This window comes from Manacus vitellinus, unplaced genomic scaffold (genome assembly GCF_001715985.3).
Source record: "Manacus vitellinus isolate BGI_N305 unplaced genomic scaffold, ASM171598v3 scaffold_8_pilon, whole genome shotgun sequence".
In the NCBI taxonomy this organism is placed as follows: domain Eukaryota; kingdom Metazoa; phylum Chordata; class Aves; order Passeriformes; family Pipridae; genus Manacus; species Manacus vitellinus.
In genome coordinates, this window is record NW_021940864.1 from 2,654,403 (window position 1) to 2,678,978 (window position 24,576).

The 24,576-nt window shown below is 43.1% G+C and overlaps 2 protein-coding genes across 2 annotated transcripts in view; both read right to left on the bottom strand.

Annotated features, from left to right (window-relative positions):
- The window catches only part of MSH2 (mutS homolog 2), a 46,453-nt gene extending 37,723 nt beyond the window's left edge, over positions 1-8,730 (bottom strand). The window contains exons 1-6 of the mRNA XM_025896381.2: positions 8,700-8,730; positions 6,516-6,670; positions 5,805-6,083; positions 5,339-5,485; positions 4,185-4,334; positions 2,115-2,248 (exon numbers count right to left, since the gene is read on the bottom strand). Coding sequence (XP_025752166.1) covers positions 2,115-2,248; positions 4,185-4,334; positions 5,339-5,485; positions 5,805-6,083; positions 6,516-6,635 — 830 coding nt within the window. The 5' untranslated portion in view covers positions 6,636-6,670; positions 8,700-8,730. The remainder of the gene's footprint in view (positions 1-2,114; positions 2,249-4,184; positions 4,335-5,338; positions 5,486-5,804; positions 6,084-6,515; positions 6,671-8,699) is intronic.
- A 5,748-nt stretch (positions 8,731-14,478) lies between these two features.
- On the bottom strand, positions 14,479-20,496 carry EPCAM (epithelial cell adhesion molecule). Its single transcript, XM_018085044.3, has 8 exons — positions 20,373-20,496; positions 19,520-19,760; positions 19,172-19,237; positions 17,906-17,969; positions 17,440-17,541; positions 17,095-17,289; positions 16,674-16,715; positions 14,479-16,033 (listed from the first exon to the last, which is right to left on the bottom strand). The coding sequence occupies exons 1-8, from the start codon at positions 20,461-20,463 to the stop codon at positions 15,992-15,994; spliced, it is 843 nt and encodes a 280-aa protein (XP_017940533.1). The 5' UTR covers positions 20,464-20,496; the 3' UTR covers positions 14,479-15,991.
- Between the last annotated feature and the right edge of the window lie 4,080 nt (positions 20,497-24,576).

The window sequence follows — 24,576 nt, forward strand, 5'->3', positions numbered from 1 at the left end:
TTGGCAACTGCAAATCTATCAGAAGATATTTCAATCTGTCAATACATCTCATCAGCCTCATTAACAACTTCTCTTATGCTTGTTTCCTTTGAATTTAAAAAGGAACAGTCCTACACACTTTGAAAAACGTGAAGTTTGGGAAGATGGCAAACAAACAGCTTATGACTAAATGACATTGCTTTTATCCCAAAGATTTAAATTTCTCAAAGTAGTACCTCAAAGCAAGATGCATTCAGACAAGTTTAGCTATGCAGCAGAATAAAATGAAAAAGTATGACTATGGTATCTCAGTGCCCATAAGTAAAGGTTAAAGCAAACAACCTTTAACAAATCACAGCTCAAATGACTCTATGGCTGGACAACATACAGGAGGTTATCAATGGACTTCTTTCAACTTCGTAACACTTGGATACACTGACCTTTCCAAGCTTCACTAAGAACTGAACTCCATTTAATTACTCCCCTCCTCCTTTAAATATAGCTTTTCCTAAACACAGTCAACATTAGCCATACAGAATCGCAGCACAAAACGTGGAGATGATCTTAACTCTACAGAACAGGTCAAGTTACATTTTCTGCTACAACTCAACCCCAGCTTTATAAAGAAAATAGTGTATCTCTTCCAAACTTGTAAGACTTCTGATGCACAGTAATGAGCAAACATGTCTGACACAAAAGTTAAAATTTCCAACGTTTACTTTGACATAAGAAAATTACAAAATGGGAGCTATAACTTTCAAAATCTTAAAACCAACAAAAAATTGGTTAAAATTAAACTTGGATCAGATCTTAGGATCCAAAACTGACAGATGCAGAAGATCCTGGGTACTTAGTCAAGAACAATAAAAGCTTTTGTAACACATGCAGGAGGTAAGATGTAGCATTCAATAAACCCGGGAACAAATATTTCAGTGTCACATTAACAACATTTCTAAGTGGGTTCTGATCAAGTTACTACACTTCATTCTGCAAACAATTAGGAAAAATAGAAAAACTTGCTGAAGACAAGCAGAATAACTCAGTCTCCAGAAATCTAGAGAGAAAACTATCATTCTGATGTTAATGAGCAAGTGGCTGTGCTTAGTTGCCAGCTGGACTTAAACCACAACAACTACTACACAGTTTATTTAAATATCAGCACGTCCAAGCCAAAATTTCTTTTTCGGTAGTAGGGATCTGTGCCAAAGCCCAACAGCATACACAGACATACCTGCAATGCCTCATCTAAAATATGAGTGTTAGAGAAGCTATCAAAGTTAAATCCAGTCTTCCAGCCTCTTCTGCTTTGTCAAGATACATTTTAATACACTTTTTGCAATGCATTAACCTGCTGATCACTAGAGTTGCATGAAGTTTGGTTTTAGATCATAAGAATGCAGCTATATTTAGCAGGAGTTCAAAAATCTTGTACTTGCATGGTGAACATAACCAAGACAAACATACACAGTAGGAATAGAACCTTTGCAGTTTTCCTTTCTGAAGGACTGAGATTTGCCAGATTCTCTAAGGCTTCTTATCAACTGATACTGCTATCTACTGGTAGGGCAGCCACACAGTGACAGCAGGATCAAAGAGCAAGAAAGAAAAAGACCCCTTGTACTTGGGCTCACAATATCTAGGCAAGATATGATAAGAGTGACCTACTGCCAAACCAAAAGTAGGTTCTTTTCTGGAAATAGGAAGATATTACTACTGCTTAATTGTTTGGGTGTTTTGCTGTTTTGTTTCTTTTTTTAAGTGGTAAACTTGAAGTGACATCAAAATATTATTACACAGACTGAGCACTTGCAGTATTAACAACAGTTAGGAAGCAGCTGCTACACTGCCTTAGCCTGTGGTACAGAATCATTTGAATCATTTCGATCATCTAAACATATTGTACCTCCACTTTAAAATACATAATTGTAAAAAGCATTTAATCTAACAGTAACCTGTCACTTTGCATCTCAAGGAAAAATATATTCTGCTCTGACTACGATGCATTACAGGATAGCACACCAAAGCCTCCAACCACTATTATTCCTTGGTTGTAGTATTTTGTGCTTAAAAAGAAAGAGCCTTATATAAAATAGTTACTAAGTTGTGTAAGTCTATCAAACACATAATACTGTTACCTTTCTTCAATTCTGTTCTTGTCCATAAGCGGTTGTTTGATCCACTGATTAACTAGTCTTTGTCCTTGAGGGGTTCTGCATTTATTGAGTAAACCAACTAGAGATTGTGTAGTATTCCCATTTTCCACAGAACTCTGAAAAGAAAAAAAGAAAGTTAGTGAAGCTTATTGACACCCAATGAATGGCACACAACCTTGTTACTTAGGAACAGATCAGTGGATTTTTTTCTATTCAACTATCATGCTTCCCCAGATCATCTTCAGAGTACTACAAAACATTTCTAAACTTGCTCTGTTCAGGCTATAGTTTACTATCTATAGTTTAGGTTTAATATTAGCTGGACCTAAGACAGAGTTTCGGGCATTTTTCTCGAGGTTTTGTTTGGTTTTTGCACAAACAGCTAGGAAGGAAAAATTTTGTTTATTATTGAAAAAGATCAAGGTTGTTTCAACTCTTGACTTGAAATTAAAATCTCAACCCTCTCCACACAAGAACAGCTGCAATTAAAACAGCAGGCAAGTATTCAACCAGGAGCAGGTCTGGATGCCTGTGAACAATTTGGATGTAGAACTAGAAGCCTGACAACAGGAAATGAACACAGTGAGAAGGAATACTGACACATTTAGCCCCTGGAGTATCTAATATCTAAAGTGGATGTGCCCATTTTCAGTTTTCTGAACAGTACTGCACATGAAAAATTTCTGAACATAAGACGGTGTCACAGAGTACAGACATTATACACAAATTACCTATTTCAGCACATTCCATTTGCAAGGTACAGTTCCATATAACCAACTGCATCTGCTGCACCATAAGATATTTACCTACACACCTCACAGGGCAACTCAAACTGTCCAAAAACCTCCCCACAGGCAGCTTCCTGCTAAATGGCAAACCGTTGGCTCCAAAGCTCCTAGAGATAGACATGGCACTGGATTTCCTGTCACAAAATGTGTAACACCTGCAAGGACTTGTAAAGGAATGCAGCTAAAACAGAACTTCCTGGAACACCTTCCCAAATATGGAGAAGAGATATGATTTTCGCTTCATTCCCTAGACGGTGGCACAGCACCAGGAAATAAAGAACAAAACCCAAATAAAACTCAGAACTTCTCTCTCCAGGGTTAGCCAGCTCAGATGCTGAATATATGCCCTGTTTTCATCTAGAAATTACTCTAAGGTAAACAGGGGACCATTATCTGTGATTTCTTCCTATAAATCTGAAACACAAGTGGATTAGGTCCAAGCAAAGATCACTAACCAAGCCTTACTAATGTGGAAACAAAAGAGAAAAGCTGATACAACACATCACATTTTCCTACAACTATAAAAAGGGGCAAAGCAGAAAAACAGACATGGTGGGAGGTATGAAAGAGCCTGGTAATCTGTTTGGATTTGTAGAAAATGTGTGTAAAAAAGTAAAATTGACATCATCCAGTTAGCATGACAAGGTGTTTTCAGAATGTTCTCAAGTACTGTCCTGTTCATTGCCCTGCAGCCAGCCCTCCCTTCCTGTCACCACCAGCAGTGTTCCTGCCATATGCTACATGTTCCTCTATAACCATCTAATTCAAGCTTGTGTTCCCTTCCCCAAACAGCACTACTGTATAAAGCAACTGTGCTTTGGCACTTCCTATCATACCACAAAAGTACACAACTCTCTTACCCTCCCACACCCCAAATCTGCTCCTGCCACTGGAGATGTGAACTTCTCTGACTAAACCCCAGGAAAGACACAGCATTCCCCCAACTGCTTAACCTCAGCAGCTACAAACATGAGGTACTGCTATGGCTTTTCCCACTGCACTGTACACTGTGGCCACTTCGTACATCCTGGATGTTCTTCACTTCTACATTTAACACAAACTAACAGGAAACAAAAACAAAAAAAGGTGGTAACAGTAGCTAAATGTTTAAATCACACACTGAGCAGGAGTAAATGAAAACGAAGTTAAGATGCACAAGTTGCCATTAATCAGGATCTGGGGAGTTGCAATTGGGCATTTAGGCTAGTTAGCAAGCAGCTAAGGAACTGTACAACAGTTACTAACTCAAGTATGTATTTCTTACCTGAAAAAGGTTGAGGGCTTGAACAGCTGAATTATCTAGAACCATATACTGACTGAGATCAAAAGTAGTCAGTTCAAACTGTCCAAAATTAGACTCGTCTGACAGCAACTCTAAAAACTTGATAACGGCTGACAAGGACGAAACAGCAACCTGGAGTTTTTTAAAAAAACACACCACATTCTAGTTAGAAATACTCCTGAATCTGAGAGTATTTGATCAATGATCCTAGAAAATTACAGCTGGGGAAGACTTTGAGCCATGTGAATTCTGGCAGGGCTATGAAAGACTCATCCTGTTTGACAAGACTTCATTTCCATAGTGTCGTTCCATGGCACTGCAGCGTCTTTCTAGGTAGGTGCAAGAACAACGACCACATTTGCATAATCTGATAAACAAAATGTGAAGTGCACACCTTGCCAGCTTTCCAAAGCTGTTATCAGGATGTTTCCAGCTCAGGAACACAAACAAGTTGCTGCAGATAAATGAGATATCATGGATCATCTCAGGGCATAGTCTCAGGGTTACTTTTCAGCCAGAACAAGGATCTGATCTGACTTGCTGCATGGCATTACAAACTCTAGTGCCACTACAAAAGAAAGGCAGCAGCATGACTGACTTGTTCAGCTGCAACACACTTGAAAAAATTTTAATCTGCTGTGAAATGACACATTAAGGGAGTATAACTGTAAACCTTACACCTGCAGTGAGCATCTGCAGTGAAGGGCATTTTATAGCATGTTTATCTCAACAAACTGCCTCTTGTTTGCAGCTAAGAACAAATATGCAGGCATTAAATCACATACTTAAGCCACAAGACAACACAAAAATATTATCATAAACATCACTTTGTTTTCAAATACCAATTTTCCTATCATGCAAATTGTATTTCAGTCCTTAGGCTAGATGGATTGTGAACAGGAGGCACCTCTTATGCAGTCTATTTGCTTACCAGAGCTTACTACTTTAAAGAGATAAGTGAAGGGTTTTCTCAATTTTTTCCAGGACCACCTGGTATCCAGCTTTGACACAGACTCAGGCTGAGCAGAATTGCTAAACACTTCAGCAAGAGTGTAGAGGAGATCAGGTCACATCAGGTGCACATACCACTCCACTTCTAAAAAACAAAGGAACATTAAACATTACTCTGTGCTCACCTGCTTTTCCATCTCTGGCAGTGCTGCACTATTCTTTTGTTCTTCTTTTTTTGATTTTAACAAGCGATTGAGATCCTGAACAATATCCTTTGTTGTGAAATCCGCCTTCTTCCTGTCTGTAATCAGGATTCCTCCCCTCTGAACGACCTGTTGTTCACAAACACACAGAGTTATCGATTACCTTCAATATTCAGGGGACAGATGGGAGCAAACCCTGAAGACATATTTATTTCCTGCTAGGCTGCAGAGAGAGGAATGACAGACAAGATTTTAGAACAACTTTTCCTGATCAAAATCAAGTGAGTCAACAGACACACGATACATTTCATTTGCGTAAATCAAAACTTCCTCAAGTTAACATGTTGGTCCTTAATTTTCCCACAAACCATAGAGCCTAGCTAATAAATTAGAATATGGGCTTTTAGACAAAGTTTTGTATGACTGTAAGCCACCATGGTTCTCTTACTTGTCGCAGTTTTCCCATCTCTCCTGCAGTGTCTCCTCCTGGTAGGACACACTCCTTCGGTCCCAGTTGAACCAGCAGAGCTTCAAGGTTTGAGAACTGATCGTTATCTGGAAACTCACAAACACTCAATTTTCTCAGCGTGGTGTCAACAAAGCCCGCTCCTACTACTCTTTGTCCATCAGCAGTAGACAGCTTAACCCCCACAACCCCAACGGCCGTGGACATGTCATTGTTGGCAAAGAGAACTTCCTCAAACTGGGCAAGATTTCCTGGAGAACCCTATTTAGAAAAAGAAAAATACTTTTTTAAGAGTGTGTATATACACATACTTTCTTTTTTGTCTTTAAGAAGAACAACAAATCATAAAACTAAGTACTGAACAGTCCACTAATATAATATATATAGCTGTTCTATTTTTTAACTATTCAAATTTTACGTATCATCTACACAGAGCAAAGTACTTTGTGTTTCCTTTATTTCCCAACCTATGGCAAAGACACAGAACAAGCTCTTTCAGCCTTATATCAGTAGAAAATACAGTGATATATAACAGATATATAACCAACATATTAAAAACATGAGTGATTTACCATCATACCACCCATGTCGGTCCGTTAAAATCCCAAAACTCCAAGCAGAGAAACTTAGGAAAGATTAATGGGGTTTTTTTTCTTTCATCTCATAGTTACAAAGAAAGGTTGAACAGTATACCTTGTAAGCTAAATACCAGTCATTTTCTTTGACAGATTTGCTCCCCGCTTTGTTCTTGTAAACTTCAACTCTGTAATGACGGACCAGAAGCAGATCTCTCACAAAAGATTCAAAGTTCATTTTACTAAGCACAACACTCTCAAGTTTCTGAGTTCCTAAAAGAAAAAAAAAAAAGAAGACACTTATTAATTGTTCATAAAAATTATTTTCTGTAATCAAAACCCCCAAGAACAGCCTACAGGAAAGCCACTATTCTAATATCAAACAAGCAAACACGTAGAATCCATGAAATGACAAAACCCCAAAACAATCAGCTGGTTAAAACTAATGAAGAAAGCATACTCCAACTCCAAATAAAAACAGTGTTCATTTCCAAATTTCACTAAATCTGTATGGTAATATATACAAAGAGATCTGTTCTCCTCACCCTTCCCCTCTCATTATGATATTCTTGACTTGGTTTACACATTTTGATCTAATGAGTGATAGAAGCCTGCTACAGGTTTTCCTTCTGGATAACATCTTTTCTTTCCTGGATAAGCAGCTTCTGTTGACAGAACAGACTGTCACCCTAATCACACTCAGAAGATAGCAAGACATTTCCCTTTTATCACAATATATCCTGTAAAAACAATATAGTCTCAAAAAAACCTAAACCATTCAGAGTTTACATGAACATCTAACTTAGGAAGCGCTTAATTTAAAAACTTCTTGTTTCTGTTCCTTGAGGTGTCCAGGCAGATGATGCAGCTGAACAAATTTATTTCCACACAGCTGCCCAGAGGAGAAACACAACTTCTACCACCCCACCTCCAGCAGCAGCCTACTCACAAAATTAGGCACTTCCACTATTGAACAAATTGGGATTTCAGGTGAGTACATTAAGTTTTCTGCCAGATTGGGAAGTGGAATTAACTCAGACTGGTGTCAGATACATGAGAGCTGGATGACATACCAAGTACAAGCAAAAGATACTGAATATCACATCTCTCTTTTTAGTAGCATGCCTTCCTCACATTTGAGGCCCTTCCTTAAGATGTTAAATAGTGACTTTCCATACCCATAGGATCTTATGGTTTTATTTTACACAGGATTTTTTCATTTTCTTTCCTCTTCTTTCCTCAAACATCTAGTAAGACTTTTTTTTTGAAACAGGTAAAAAACCTAATTCTACATAATTAGGTTTTCTTTCACAGTGCAGAACTATCCAAAACCCCACAATTTTTCTTATTTTTTCAGTTGAGACAGCATAATACACTAGCAGGGGGGCAGCTGATGTTCATGTGTGCTTTGAAATCATTCTGAAAGTAAAAAGTCTAGTTTTATTCTGACTTTAAACTGGATATGGTGGATAACACTTTAAAGGGTTTAAAACTTGAGCTCACAGCCACATGATTATACCTACAAAATTATCACTTTCGAATGGAATACAAAAATAATACTGATGCATGTGTTTCTAGTCTGAAAGACACATCAAGCTTAGTGGTTTTGGGGAAGGGTTGGAGTTTCTTTGGTTTATTTTTTTTTAAATGTGAGCTCATCACAATAAAAAGTGAAGAGCATGAGAATGTCATTCTGGTTTTAGTGCCATTGCTCACACACAAGAAAACTTCATTCATTACAAAGAGGTTTATTTTGCAAAGTACAAGCCAATAATTTAGCAACATGTGTTCCTCGAGATTAAGGCTAATACTAAGGTTTGTCTCTTCTGACAAGATAATTTATCTTGATGCTCTTACATCCGACATCTGCAAGCTCTGTCATACACCAGGAGATAAATGAAAAGCATCAGTGGGTGGATGGCAGAGAAAGCCTTCTGCAATTCATAATAAAATGTTACTTACTTCTGCAGGCCATCGTTATTCAATGGTAAATAATAAACCATTATTTACCCATCACCTGCACCATGGAACGCTATGAGGCCCATCCTCAGTTAGTACAGAAAATATCGTGCAATCATATTGCCCAAGACACCACCAGATCCCTGTGACACCCCGCAGGCCTTGCCCTTGGGAACGGGGCACCGCTGCACCGGCTACCGGGGCTTCCAGGGGCTACCTGGGGCTACCAGGGGCAAGCGCACCACCATGCCCGCCGCTCCCCTCCGGCCACCCGGGTCCCGCCGCCCAGCCAGCCCGGGGGAGGCGGTCGCGCCCCGGGGCTCCCCGCACGCCCCGCACCCACCCGGTGCCCCCCCAGCTGCCGGATACGGCGCGGTGCGAAGACTCGCGGGGCCGCCGCGCCGCGTTCGGCGCCGTTCAACCGTGTATTAGTCTCGCGCTCGAAAGAAGCGCACAGTGGGTTTCTGGCTGTCTCGGGGCAGCGGGAGAGCACGGCGCGCACGAAGCCGCGCGTCGGCCCCGCCGACCCTCGGCCACCACGGCCCTCTCGCTGGCGCTCCACCGCCATCTTTTGCGCTGCCGCCGCCCCGCCGCCGGTGCTCCCGCAAGCACCGCCTCTTCCCGCCAACAGCGCCGCGCGCGCCGCCAGCGGCGGCGCCCAATCGCTGCGGGGTCCGCGCCCGCGGTCACGCCCGCCCGCCCCGCCCCGCCCGAATCGCTGCGGGGTTCCGCGCAGCGCGTAACGCTCGCCCGCCCCTAAGTGCGGCGTGCCCGCGCCGCGTTGCCGCGAGAGGCGAAGGGCCCGCCCCCGCCCCCGCCATGGCAACGGCGAGGCCGCGGGGCTCGGCTGGGCCGGGGGGGCAGGCGCCAGGAGCGGCCCGCTTCCTTAATCTCAGAATCACAGACTCAGTAGGGTTGGAAAGGATCTCGGAGATAATCAAGTGCAACCTATGACCGAACACCACCACGTCAACTAGACCGTGGCACTGAGTGCCACGTCCGGTCTCTCCTTAAACACCTCCAGGGACGGTGGCTCCACCACCTCCCCGGGCAGCCCGCTCCAGTGTCTGCTCACCCTTTCTGTGAAGAAATTCCTCCTGGTGTCCCGCCTAATGCTGGACAACCAATAAGCCCCTGGCAGCCCTGCCGAGGTGCCACTGAGGATGAGAGTGTCCCGTGGACTTGGAGCATGGAGGTCCTCAGGGCTCAGTGTGCTGAGCTGCTTCACAGGCTGCCAGAAGGCAAATGCTGTAACACAGCCCCAGAGCAGGGCGGTCACCCCGCTCAGTCAGACCGCCAGCAGGCAGGGACCGTGGCTGACAGGCCCTGCTCTGCTTACAGCGGGAATGGTGCCCAGAGACTCCACGTGCCCCCTCCGGCAAGCACAAAGCTTCTCTTGCCCGTCCTACAGGGAGGGGTCACTCCTCCCGGGCAGCACCAGGAATATTACAAATGGCAAAAAAACCCCAAGACTTGACCCCCATTTACACACGGGGTTACCCAGGGACAGAAAGGGCACTGACTGCCTGGCAGCACTCAGCGAGACCCCCAGCCCTTACTACATGTGGTCCTTGTGCCCAAAATGCTTCAGGTTTTTGATTTTTCCTTGCACTGACCTAAGCATTTTTCTTCTTTGTTTGTTTGCCTCTTTTTCCTTGTGCTGTAAAGGCACAAAAGAATAGAAACAGTGTAGGTGAGAAACTTTCATGTGGTGATTATTGTGAAAGAATAATGAGAAATCCCATGTTTCATCAGCTAAATCAAGTCTTTTTGAAAACTCCTCTTGCCTTGCAGTACTTTTAACCTTTCCAGTCAGTTCTAAACCATTATTCTTGTATCCAGATCCAGCTGCCTGCACGCTATCACCCACAGACAAAACACATCTTATATTTTACATGCCTCAGCATTTCTTACATAAATCTTTTCTTCTGGTTTGTGTACTTTGCTGCTACAGTGTCCCTTTGTTTGCATACCACTGCTTTCTCTCTCATTTCCACCCTATTTTCATCAGCTTCTTGAAAATCATCTGCCATCCTTCCTTTCTTCCTCCCAGCCCAGCCCTGTTTCCAGCTTTGGAATGCTTTGGGGACTTCTTTTTCTACTCAGGGAATCAACGTGCTCCTCTTTAATATTGGTGTTCATAGATGCTTTCCAAAAGACCCTCAAATGCCCACAGAAGAACTACTTCGGGTTTTCACACTATCCTTTTTCCACTGGGCCATTTTCCACTAATAACTTAGTCTGAAGGTATTGCCATGTGCTGCCTCTTCCACTCCAGGGAACACTTTGGTGTTCCCACCTCTGGCCCATTCCTGACCAGGGCTTGCCTTGGCTTCCTATCCCCACTTCAGCCTTCCCTGCTCAAACTCCAGTCCTGTACCCTTGAGGTAGCACAGTTTTTCCAGAAAAAGCCTTCAAAGCCCTTCTGTAAATGCCTTTGCTGAAGGACCACAGGCAGTTCTTGTGGCAAAGAGAAAGTCTACCTGCCTTTATTTGACTTAGTAAGCAAGGAGGAAAGCAGTTTACTAGAGCTTTGACAGATTTGTAGTTGCCCAAAAATCTTCCTCTTCTCTCCATAGCACTTGTAAAAATGACAGCTCATTTAGAAGTGGCTAATCTGGTCTGATATTTCCCTTCACCACAAGAGTTTGCTTGCAGCAGTACTCATGTAGGAAAAACCAGCCTAAAAAATTGTCATTTAGCAAAGACATAACCCTCTTAAGGCACCTACAGTGTCAGGCAACCTTGTCAAGAGGCAGTAATACCAGGTCAGCTCAAAATACACATTTTTAATAGCTGTACAAAGACTGCTTATCTTTGTACACTTACACAGGGATGGCTACATACAGGTAAGGCGGGAGATGGGACGAGAAGGAGAAGAGTGTCCTGTACAAACAGCTGGAGAGGAGGTGGACTCCAGGGAGCTCATTACCACCTTCAGAAGAGGTAATGTCTGCTGAGCTGTAATTGCTGCATGTTGCAGCGTTTCCCTCTCTCTCCCCTGGGCTGGTTACACCTCCTCATTCAGCAGTTTGCTTAAGGCAGGCTCCCATCTGCCTAAAGCCTCCACCCCAATTGGCCGCTAATGTTCTTAGCCTGGTGACCACAAGCCCTGAAAAACATTTATATTGTGACATGCCTTGCATAAAACATCACAGGACTGATTACCTTTCCTTTGAGCTTCTGCCATTTTCTTTGTCCCAGTTGTTCTTCCAGGGCAGCTCCAGCAGTGCACCAGCTGCTCCCCACAGGTCTAACTCTGAGTGGGGATCCGTTCCCTGTTGCCAGGCTTGGTTGCTTCACCATGCTGTAGGTAACAGAACCCTTCCTGCTTTCTCTCTTGCCTACCAGGAGCGACAGGAATGAGAAGATGGCTTTAATTGTTACACACATGGCAGATGGAAAATGGATGCTAATCTAGACTTTAATTAATTTTGTTGCCTTTTTATGCTTAAGTGGCATACAGAGAAAGGTTGCAATGGCTTTTCAGTTAGGAAAATTGGATGTGCTTTAACAACTCTACAGGGAAAAAAAAATAAGAAACAAATTATTCTTTTTCACTGGGGGTTAACCAGTATACAAGTGTGATCATTGGCAGCTCTCATGCTTTCAAGTTGGTGGGGATGTCACCAGAAAATTTGGTTATTAAACTGATGTGTAGCTATATGTGCACACATACAGTGCAGCAGAGACTTAAGATAACATTAACAAGATAAGAATATTTAGATAATGTAAGTTTGAAAACAGAAAATGTGCCTGTTGCCCTGTAAAGAACCTTTTAACTTTCTTCTGTGTACTTTTTTAACTCAGATTTGGCACAGCCATGCTCTACTTGGCAGGCACCTGAATGCGTGTGAAGTTTACACACTGTTATAAGCTGGTCAGTGTTTCCTCTAACATGACACATCACCTCCTTGTCATCCACTACCCTCTCCCTTGCATATGCCAGCCCTTGCATGTCACTGCTAAGGCAAGGAGGACAAAGGTTTTAGCAAAGTCCATAAAACTCTTTAGTTTTGGGCCCAACTATCCCCAGCATACAAGGCACCCCTGCAGTACCTGACTGCCTGTACACCCAGAGATGAACCTTAGTAATACCAGCCCTCAGCCTCCCCTGGGAGCTGCTAGAATTCACTAACTACCAGGTGTAAAATGGGAGCAGCGGGGCTGGTAGCATTTTCAGTTGCCTAGAATGTCTTTCAGGCTATTTCAAACAGTCTGTAATCCAAAGTCACTGTATAATATGCTGATCAAAGTCCAGCAGGTGAGGATATAAATAAACATGGTTCACAAACAATGTTATTTCTCTTACCAAACTTACTCTGACTGTTCAGGAAGATAAGGAGGACAGAACTGTCAACAGACCCTACACAGGCAATGCTGACCTTTCATTTTGTAGTTGTGGAAACTGCGCTTCAGGATTATTTAGGTCTTGGAAGAAAGTTGTAATAAATAGGCTTTATTGGTCATTCTCTCTCAAATACATCATTTGCATACCCTCTTCTAAAAAGTCTTTCATTGTCTTTGCATAAACATGTATTTAATTTTACTCAGCAGTAATAATAATATATGTTTGCTAATGGAATATTTCACAAGGAAGTAATAGATTTGCACTTGCCTATACAAACACTATTTTCCCATGCTGTACATAGGCACTAAGATAAATATTATTACTAGGGTTTCTGACACAGTTTGTGTCCATCTTTTCTCTGTAACAAAAAATCTCATCCAGTCTCAAATTGCTTAATAAATCTTCAATCTGCCCTCCATATGCTTTTTCACAATTGACTTCACGTTAAAAGAGGGGAAACATGGTATCTCAGTTTTGTGCAGAACTTCACATTTAAAAATATATGCTCCTTCACGTAAGGTAGTTAATGAATAAGACAAATGGAAGCATCAAAATATTTACCTGGTTAAAAATTGATGCAGTGACTACTAGTCCTTTAAGTTCTATTGCTTTGTTTTACAGGAAACTCACTTTTTAACTTTACTGAAGGTTTTCCAGATATCAAAATAGAGAACACTTAGTATTTTGCTATTTAATATTGTATTATTTTTCAATAGCAATTATTTTTTTGCCAGCAGTTAAAAAGTTCTCTATATATGAGAAGTATTTAAGCATATGTAGAGAGTTGACACTATCTGATAGCAGCCTTTTTTTTTTATTCCAGCATATTAATGTCCTCTAGCTATAAAAAACGCTATAAAACACAATAACCTGGAGGATACCAATAATATAATTGGTAAATAATATAATTTCTCAGGTCTTTTCCCCCCCTCATAATTTTCCATTTCCCTATAAGTACACACTTTTATACATCCAGATTATTGGACAAGTGCAGTGTTTAGTAAACAAAACAGAACACTGTAAAAGCCAATATAGAGGTCAATAAAACTATTTATAACAGGAAACTAAGGAAAAACCCTATTACTAATCATCATTTTGAGAGCTGAGCGGCATCGTGTTTGTACCATAGTAACTGAGTTCAGAAACAGAGTACATTCCCTTCAGTTGTGGATGTAGTTAATTCCACTTATACTTCATTTCTGTAAACTTTGTGGTTTTCTAACCCCTTGGCTAGTTTCAGACAAATTTGACCAAAAGACAACAGTGAAACATTAAGCTTCATATCTAACACAAAAACTCCATTAGGTAAAAAAAATTGGAAAGTGTCTATATGCCTTCCTCTAGTGTGGGAAAAATTAGGGAGAAAATTATGTTCAAACAAACGGCCTGGGACAAGGTCCAGGCCACACAGCAGGTACATACCAGCCAGCCCAGTCAAGTCAGCACATGTGCAGCTCCAGCCCAGCCACAGCACACAACTCTTTCCACCCCACAGGCCAAAACCGTGGTTGAAATTGGGATGGGGAGGGTAGGGAGAGCAGGAGAGAAAACAATGGCATTAGGATCTTAGGGAGAAGAAAGAAATGGCAAAGATACCATATTGCAGACATTTAAGAGAGTTAGAGAATATTGACACAGAAGCATTGGGGAAGACAATAAAACACATGGACTCAGCACAAGAGAAACTTACTGAAAACTTGGCTTTATTTATTTAAGAGGTTAAAGAATTGTACAAAACTCATACCTCAGCCAACCGCCCAAATACCTGGGCACAAAGGGAGTGGAGTGGCATGTATCAGCAGGGGGAGAGCCTGCCCTACAGAAGTTACCACTGACAAAGCTGCTGGAACAGGCTGCAAAACACTCCAGTAAACCCTCTCCTGCAGGACTTTGGTACAATATCCAACACAGCAACACAAGCGCGTCAGGTACCACCTTGTTGAAAGGCAGAAGGCATCCTGATGAGCTATGACAGAGGTACATCAACACAGTTCAGCGACTTCCCTGTGGTATCTACCAGGCACACAGATAGGGTATGCTTCACATTTAATTTTATGAACAGTACATAAAATATCCTCTCACTGGTTTATCCTACTTTTCCTGTTTTAGGCAGTGGGGGTCAAAACAAACACCACATTAGTAACAAGGTTTGTCATTCAGTTCCTTATCTTGCATCTCATTATTTCTTTGGCAACAGGAGTTACAGCATTTCCTTTATAAATCAGATATCCTGGATGGATTTCTGGCCAACATATGTGACACAGATTACTGACAGCCAAAGCAAGCTCTCTTGTCCAAGGCTCTGGGAGGCAGGCAGCCTGTGTAAGTCTGGTCTGCCTCCAGGACAGTGAACAGTAACAAAAGCAGAAACAGCTTCTTGCTGTGCAACAGCTTTGCAATGGACAGCTTAGCAAATCACAGTACTAGTGTAAATTGCTCTTCCCCAGCTCCACCATCAGATGCCAAACCTGCCCACCCCCAACCCTGCACCAGAGATGTTCTAGATTAGAGGCTTATTTTAAATACTAACATAGCATTTGAAAGAGTAGTCTATGCATTCCTGAAATTACTACATTCTCAGCATCTTGATTTTTTATACAACAATCCTCCGTATTTCATTTCACTCCTGTTGCAAGCTTTTCACAGTTTCAAGAAAAACTATCATGCTATTTAGATATTAGATGGCTAATACAAACTGCTAACTGGAGTTCTAGGATATTTTCACCTATGCTGAGGTTGCTTCCTTTAAGGAAATATTAAACTACAAATTTGTAAGCATGATAACTTAGCAGATCATCATTTCAACATGGAAGAAGTAGAAGCCTGTTTCCAAGTTTTATTAATTCAAGTCATAAAAAAGTTACAGCAACTTCAAATATGTACAAACTGCCATAAAAACATCATGTTTAGTTATACAGGAGACAGTCTCATTACAACGTGGCTACACAATCATTTTCAACAAAACTCCCACAAGGGCAAAATAACCATTTAAGCATGTATGCTCCAAAACCCTAGTAACAGCAGATGACAACTCATTTTATCATCATCAAAAAAAGTAAAATCAAGGAGCAATAGTTAAGTTTGACTTGAGTAAGACGGGGCATTTAAGATTTAACCCTCAACAAATAGTAAAAGCATGGTTACCAATCTTGGCTGTTTTACCAATCATTAAGTGAGCACAATTGCCTCCCTTTCAGGAGGAAACTTTTAAGAGTTAAGATCCATGCCTTCAATGATGTTTGTTGTCTTCTTGTTTGAATCTTACTTGTCTTCAGTTGTTTTCGTTAAGCATTCAGTCCTCTATGCATTTCATTCATTTCCTTCACCTGAGGGGAGGAGGTAGAGGGAAATCAACAGTTGTGCTACTTCTCAATGTTAGGAAGTCAGTGGGATTTTGCAGCTTGGATTTTTATTAGCAAATGCATTTGATGCAACACTATCAACCATACTAAAACCACCAGCTTTTTTTTTTTTTTGTTAAGAACAAAGCACTATTTAGGGTGTGTGCACGAAGCAGACGTTTCTATTTAGCTACAACATTGTTTGAATTACTTTACAAAAGACTCCACACTTGGCAGGAAGCATCGTTTTCTATTCCATTGGAAAGTAGCTCTTTCAATAGGCACTGCAAGCTGCATGCAAATACCTCAGTAAAGGTCTTCATTACCAAACAAGACTATCAGTATTTCCTGTGGATTGTACAGCCCCTTGCTATAGATATGTAAAAAGTAGTACTTGTCCTCAGAAGCGCACCCCACCCCCCAGACCTGCGAACAGCAGATCACCAGTTCCCACTGGAAGTAGTGCAGAGCTACACAGATGTGAAAACTAGCTACAGAATGTGAATACTTTCAGTCTCCTTGAACACAGACGAAGCACCCAAAGCAAGCTTTCAACCTACACCAAATTTAGGAGTTTCTGGTCAACCTCCTCCCCGTATGTAGACCACAAATAGAAATTATTTACCTCAGCTTTCACGTACTTCCCTTTCCTTCTCCTTGTGAGGACCTGTAAGAGAACACAATTTTTTTTATTCTTGATTTACTTGTAACTTAATCTGGTTTTGACTTTAAAACACAAAACTTGGAAGCTGTCCTTCCCCCATCCTTCGAAAGTCAGGTACAAAAGAGGTTGTGTGTCAGTCTCAACTACTTTAAAGCAGGAGGTACTTTCTTAATCTCAGTGAATTATTCCCCATACTTGTTTTTCAGGTGACAACCTTCAGTTTTAACTTTAAAGTGACAGTATGCCCATCATCAATTTCCCACCTCTCAAGTCTGCAGAAGCCAGCCAATTTAGAGAGGGAGACTGTTTCTGTCAGCATCCAATTACCCTGGTACATTATTACTTCCCAAATTGCACCGTTGGCAGCTTTGTTAGAACTTACCAGAACAACAATTGCAGCAACTATCGCTATCACTACTACAACAATGACAGCAATCAGGCCAGGAGTCAGAGACTTCATGGAAAACTCTGGTGCTATTTCATCAACGTAGTAGACCACTGTCCTCTCAAGCTTCAGCGGTTCGTTATCAATGGTGAGATTTAGTGTGTTACTATGAAAGATGGAGTCACCTTTCACCTAAAAACCGATAGGAAAGGAGAGACTTACTAGTTCACATCGTAGTAGGCATTTACCCAGGCCCTGCAATAATTCATCTTGCTTTGATTCCCAAATGCAGTGCAATACACACAGCCAGCCTCTGGCAGACTTTACCCAAGACACACTTACATCTTTTTCAAAGTAGTAGGCCACATCAGCTATATCCACACCTCCAGAATATTTGTCTGAGGAATTCTGCTTCAGATCAATAGTAATGTAGGGGTTTTCATACTGCAAAAAATACAGTGTGGTATTAAGAAGGAGTTTAAAGCCTGGCAAAATATTATGATCCACCTCGCGAACCCACATCCTGAATCAAGTTTATGATACTTCATCTCAAGCCAGCTGTTTACAGTACGATTCAAATTCCACTTTTTAATGGAAGCAAAGAATTCATCTACAGACTAAGGAGAACAGTGTAATTTCTCAGCATTCAGTTCAGATACAGCTATTTGCTAACTGCTTAATAAGTGTCACTACTTTGAGAGCTTCTAATAAGACTCATGCTCTACTACATTAGTCAAACAAGAGTTTTCAAAGTTACTCACAGCAAAATAAAATAATGATACTTTACTAAAAATTATGTGCCTCTTACCACAACATTAGTTATATAGCGTCCGTTCAGCAAATAACGATTGGTAATTGTATCCGTGAAGAACCTGTAAGGATATTAAAGCCATGTGTTAGAAACTACTATTTTACACATATTTCAGAAGCAGAAAAGACCAGTGTAATTGTTTTTTCCTGCAGTCTCTCTGTCGGGGGTGAGCCTCAGCCAGGAGCTAAATGTTTACCTAGCCTCTCACTCACTTCCCCCTGGCATGATTGGGAAAAGAATCAGAAGGGCAAAAATAAGGAAAAAAACCCCTCATGGGTCAAAATAAAGACAGTTTAATAAGTGAAAGCATTGGGTGGGGGAAAAAAAACCAAAAAACAATTGGTGCAAAAGCAATAATCACTCAGCACTAGCAGATCAATGTCCAGCCAATCTCTGAGCAATGGCTTCTTGGGAAAAACTTTCCCCCAGATTTTATTGCTGAGCATGACATTATACAATATGGGTTACTTCTTCAGTCAATTCAGGTCAGCCCTGTCCCCTTTCCAGCCTCTTGCCCACCTCCAACCTACTCCCTGGGGCAGCAGAGGGAGAGTTTGAGAAGGTCTTGACATTACGTAAGCCCTGTTCGGCAACATCTAAAATATTAGTGACTTATTAGCACTGTTTTGGTCACTGGTCTAAAACACAGCACCATACAAACTGCTACCGAGAAAGTTAACTCCATCCCAGCCAAAACCAGTACACTCTCTTTATAAAGTATACTACAGTTCAGTTATCTCCTAACAACGAAGATGCACTTATTGAAAAATAAACACACTACTGCAGTGTTATACAGAAGAGGAGCTGGAGAGCAGCAGCTTTTGTTCCATAAAATGGAATATCTAATAGCTACAAGCACATCTTTCTTGCTCTATGACCTCTTACAGAGAGAAGTAGGATTTTGTTACAGGCAAAATAACTAAACTGTTCTTTTTCTCCCGCTGCTTCTATGTAGTCCCTCTGCCATCTTTGTCAGTTTACTTTCTAGCCAGTATCACCTATCACCTCCCATTTCCTTTAGTATATTGATTTTAGAAAAAAAAAAAAAGGTAGAAATCAATTTTAAATGGAAACGAATCTCAGCACTTAATTTATTTCCAATAAAAAATTAAAGCATTTCTATGAAGGATTCGTAGCTCATGTCTAGATGTCTTACAAATCAGTTCATAAGTTTTACAGTGCTTTTAAACAATTATTTAGAATTACACTAGATATCTAGTAGAGCGTGCAGACACGACATGACATCTTACAATCATCACTTACTTCTTTAAAGATTCGGCGTTCAGAGGAGCATTTCTCTCAGCATGTTTCATTTCAATGATGATCCATCTGAAGTATAATGAATATTCTTAAAGCATGTGCCTATAAAACTCATACCAAAAAAAAAAAATCTAACCCCAGGTTAAAAAACAGAACAGTGAGATAAAAACAAAGCAAGCTAAGTCCCTTCCAAACTCCTTCAAGGTCTCCTTGTTTCTGAAGAAAAAAACCCCAGCAGTAACCAAGTGCTTATTGCCCCATCTTCATTCATTCTCAGCACATCATTCACACAAGGCAGAGCCTCATACAGGAATGTTTTCATGTCACAGCACACCCTGTTGAAAGACTTACATCGTTCTGACTAACTGGTTGCATTTCAAGTCTGAATCGTGTTTGTCAGTTCTTCTAACACCAGCTGTATTCACACACCAACAGGTGGTTCCATTGCACTGCTTCGCCTTGAAAGCACCACTGTTTTCACACTCAGGATCATAAAGGCCATCGGTATCTTGAAACGCATCTTTTGGTTTCTCACGACGCCCTGATTTTGAGCCCGTCGCTTCTGCTTTCATCAACAGGCATTTTGGAGTCACTAAAAATAACCAGAAAGTCACGTTATGCAGCATCGGACCACGCATGTCCAAAACAGAGCTCTTAGTCCGTAGAAACACAGGATTACATCAGCAGCAACCAGATTTGAAGCCATTACATGGAAGAGCAGGTGTCTAAGGTGTAGGTGGTGCGTGAAGTCAATACAACCGGGTATGTCGGCCTCTCACGACAAAGGCCTAAGAAGTCCAACCTTAGAACTTACAGCTTCCATTTTTTACAGCTAGAGGCTCACTTACACCTTAGCTGAGCTCAAACCTAGAGTAAGGTCTTGAGACAAGGCTCTTTCCTCTCTAGATTCGTAAGAAAAGCGATGATATGTGCTTGCAAGGAAGCTAAATATTCATCTTTGAGAAGTCCTTTCCACAAGAGAACGAATAGAGAGGAGGAGGGGAGAGCCTGCATCAATATAAGGGTACACACTTCTACAGAAGTCGCACGGGAGGAACCCTAAACGCTTATCTTCCGTCGCCACTTCACCTGGAAGGCCAGGGAGAAGCATTCCTTCTTTACTACCATTATTTGCTGAGGATTCAAGGGTCATTTTCACCTATATCCCGGCGCTCTGCCTCCCCACCGTGCCCTTTTTACTCACGGGTGTCGCAGTACACGGTGATGCTGGAGCCGACGGCGTCGCACAAACACTTCGTATTGTCTATCCTGCAGTTGGTGACACGCTTGTTCATCTCGCAGATGCACGCTGGAAGAGAAGCGCGGCCGTGAGCGGGTCGGCGCGGCAGGGAAGCGGCAGGAGAGCGGGCAGGGAGCCGGGAGGGAGCCGGGCAGGGAGCCCGGGCAGGGGCCGGGCAGGGAGGCGGGCAGGGAGCCCGGGCAGGGAGCCGCGCACCGCCGCCGCGCGCCTGCCGCCGGGAGCCGGGAAGGACGGGACAAAGCCGCCCTCGCGCCTGGGCGTGGCTTGCCCTCGCACCACCGCTTCCCACCTGACCACCGCCTCCCTCCCGAGAGCGGGGCGGAAGCCTTCCCTGGAACGGTCCGCGGGGCTCCCCTCGGGTCGGGGACAAAGGCCGCGGGTCGGGAGTTTCTGATCCCTCCCGCACCTCGCGGGGAAGGGAATGGGGTGCAACCTTGTGGGTGGCGCCGCCGGGGCGGTCGGGACAGCGGGGGCGGGAGGGGGTCCCGGGTATGGGGGACCCCGTCAGGGAGCGGGTCGCAGGGCGGGACGGAGGGATGCGGGTACTCACAATAGCTCTTGCTGGGCACAGGCGGCGGTTGGCAGAACAGCAGCAGCAGGAGGAGCGCGAGCCCCGCAGGAGCGGCTTTCTATGGCTGGGGCGGGGGGCGGGCCGCGGGAGGCCGGATGGGAAAGTCCTCGGGGACGGGCGGCGGACAGGGAGCTGTACGTGCACGGCAGTGGCGGGCGGAGCGGGAGTGGCGCCGACAGGGTTCCGCAGGTGGAGGTGGCCTGCCGCGCCCTCCCGGCTCCGGTTACACCTGGACGCGGGGGGGGCGGCGGCGGCTCTCCCCCGGGGACAAGGCCGAGCGCGCATTAAACCACCGCGCCCTCCCCTCCTCCCCCCGCACCTGGGCGAAACTGGATGGGGCAGGGCGGGAACCGCTCCCGGCCCGGCCCAAGCAGAGCCTCTTTGGCGGGATGGGGAGGGGGAGCAGCGGAGCGAGGGGCGTCCCGAGGCGCGGCCGTGCCCGGTAAAAGGGCTGCGAAACCGCCCCGCCCGCGCTGTGAGGGGCGGCGGGACGGGGCTGCGGCGGCGATCCGGGGGACAGCTGCCCCCGCCGTCGAGGAGAAACTGTTAGTCATCGAGGGAGCTCCCGGGCGTGTTTGCGCGGTGACACACGGGCAGGGGGAGCAGAGCCGGTGCCGCTCCCGGCGCGGGGTTTCCCGCGCTGGCCGCTGACCTTCAGCGCCCTGGGGCGGCCGCCCCGAGGTCCCTGCCCTGGCCGCGTGGCCGCCGGGATCTTCCCTCGGGAGGGCGGCGGGGGGTTGTCTCCGCTCCCCCCTCGTCGAGCCGAGAGCTAGCAGTGAATGCTCGTACTCCATAGTGAGCTTTGTTCGCGTCCGGGGATGCCCTGTGAGCTGCTCTCACAGGCGGACATAGCTCCTGATAATTCCTCAGTTATCCTAAAAACCAGAACTCTTGTCTGTATAGAATGAACTATTTCGTAAGGACCTTTGTGCTGGTTATGTGTTTCGTTTTTATTTTCTTTTGTTTGTTTGTTTCTTATACCCAGTAGAGCTCTCTACCTTAGGGGCTGTTCTGAAGAGTCGCTCCTGCTGCTGCAGTATCCGCATTTCCTTGTTCAGGAAAACGTAGTCCTGGGTGCTTTGTCTCTGAGCAGCACAGCTTTGTGGGAACCTACAGAATGGGAAGTAGTGCCAGAGCCCTGCGAAGTTGCTGAGAAGGAAACACGCGAAAGCCTGCTGCAGGCTTTAAAATGGCTTTCCTAAGAGTAAAAGCAATGCCAAAATGGAAGACAAAAGATATGCCACACTGGAAATATATTGTGAAGCTTGAGTTTATTAATTCAGTTAAAAAATATGCATAGATCTTTCTGAAAGATATATTAGTACCTGAGAAAAACAAGTTATTTTAGTACAGGAAAAAACCAGAATGACGTCCCTTTAAGTCTGTTCCTGCATGTATGAGAAATCAACAGCGTTTTCAAAGACTCGAAATTTCCTCTTACCAGTTCACTGTACAATAAAAACACGTTGCTGCGTTTGTACAGGCAGACCACAGTTAATGAAACTTTGGAAGCTTTACACGTTCTGAAATGAAATGCAGGTGAGCTATCTTTGTGGGTTTGTCTCTGTGCGCAGCTTGTTTGTGTTGTATCTGGTTTTGTATTTTGTATCCAGCGCCCTGCTGCAATCTGGTAGGTGCTGTCTCAGATGGGTCCAAGTTAAAGGGCTGTTCTTTGGGTTTGCTCCTGATACCGCCCAGATTGGTGTTTTGCAGCATTTATCTTGGTTCTCTTTGAGGTTTTTTGTGGCTTCTTATATTCTTCTGATACACTTGTCAAAGACTCAAAATAAAAGCTTGATCCTAGCAATATGAAAACTTGGGAACATTGAAGACTCAGACACATCTTGCATTGCTGCTGTCAAACGATGGTGTTTTTTTGGAAAGATGAGCAGCATCAATAGGCTCAGAAATGCCTGCCTTACTGTAAGCTCATTTTCTATGTAAATGTACCAGTTTGTTCAAGATGAGAAGAGTTATCTTGTTATCAAATTGCCAAGCTGAGCGACACAAGCCCTAATAATAAGGAACAATAAATTTTATTATAGCCTTTTGCCCTTTTTTCCTATTTTTTTTTATTTCAAATACTTAAATGGTACAAAGATAGATGTATCATGTTGCTTTTTGTAGTATGGTGCTTCATTTGGCTCCAGTTTGCAGGACCTAATAAAGAGCTCACAATGCATGATTTCACTAGGTTTTCAAATCTGAAAAAATGATTGTTTAAATGTTGCTCAGTAGTTTTGAAGGGGAGTTGCTCTACCTGACGTTGTTCCCCAGCAAGACAATGGAAATGAGGGACTATTGACAATAGTGTTGATCTTACCCTCTTTCACAGTTGAGGGAAGTTTCTTCTTAGAATCAAAGCCAGTAGAGCAGGCATGTGGCTAAACAGATACAAGGACCTGAGTATTGCAGTAACTTTATTACACAAGTACTTTGGTTTCCAGGGGGTTGGGAGGCAGTGTATTCTTTGTAACTTTTGTGGCAATTTTAACTCTTCGTGCTGGAATACATGACCTTATTCAATGGCTATTCTATATTAACTTTCCTCAGCCCACAGCTTTAAAGGTAAGGCCTCGCATATTGGTTATAAACAGGATAATTTTATCAACTGTTGGAGATACCTCCTCTTATCAAATAGCTGAATGCTGATTAGGCAGTGCAGTGTAGGCTAGTTGTGGTTTGCTCTTATTAAATCATAATTACAGCTCAGACAAATTATAATTTAAATGCTTCGAGCACATTACTGACTCTGCCATATAGCAAAAAGAAAAAAAGTTTTGGTCACCAAGACCTACATACACCATGTGAAACTATATTTGGAAAACTGATGTGATCTTCATTTTTCAACTTTTGGTCTGTAATTTACAACTGCTTCAGGTCTGTTTGGAGAATAAAGTTCTATTCACTAAAGTACTCAGGAGAGGTTGACACCAGCGCGAGGAGATTTTCTGTTGACTTCTGTGAACTGCGAATCAGATCTGAGGAGATAAATCCAGCTCTTTCTGAAGCCAATAAGAATTAGTGTGATACTGGGATCTGAGCTAGGTTTTTACCGGGTCATTTCCAGGTCTTCACTACAAATTTGGTAAGTGGGCTTTGTGAAACTCCCCAGGTACAGGAAAGTGGGGGAATCTGCTTTCAGGGAAAGTCGCAAGGATGTATGAGTCACTCCTGAAGTATCAGGAAACGATGCAAGGTGGGGCTGTGACATGCACTGTGGTCAGCAGATCAGAGAGATGAGTGGAGAGAACATGATCAGTGCCACTGGGGTATTTGGCAATCGAGCTTTAACTGAGATTCTTCAGAGGCTGCAAACCTGATTGGTTTTGGGTGTATACCCTTGTGAAGATAACCAAAGTCTGGTCCCTAGAAAATAGGTCATGTATTATAGCAGATAGCAAAACATAATGTTGCTAAGGTTTTTCTAACAAAATCAATGGATTTTCAAAATTCATTATGGCTTTTAACTGGTTAAGGCTGACAATGATAGAAACAATCAGAAACATTTATGCTCAAAAGTGCCAACAGCTATTTTGAACAGTAGATGTTGCTATGTACGTCACCTATGTTATA

What these genes read in the sequence shown, in the direction of transcription:
- EPCAM (XM_018085044.3), bottom strand. Translation starts at nt 20,463, where the DNA reads ATGAACAAGCGTGTCACCAACTGCAGGATAGACAATACGAAGTGTTTG. An exon ending in AACCAGTTAGTCAGAACGAT is followed by an intron (nt 19,238 to 19,519) that starts GTAAGTCTTTCA and finishes ATTATACTTCAG; the next exon opens with ATGGATCATCATTGAAATGA. An exon ending in CCTACTACTTTGAAAAAGAT is followed by an intron (nt 17,290 to 17,439) that starts GTAAGTGTGTCT and finishes ATCGGTTTTTAG; the next exon opens with GTGAAAGGTGACTCCATCTT.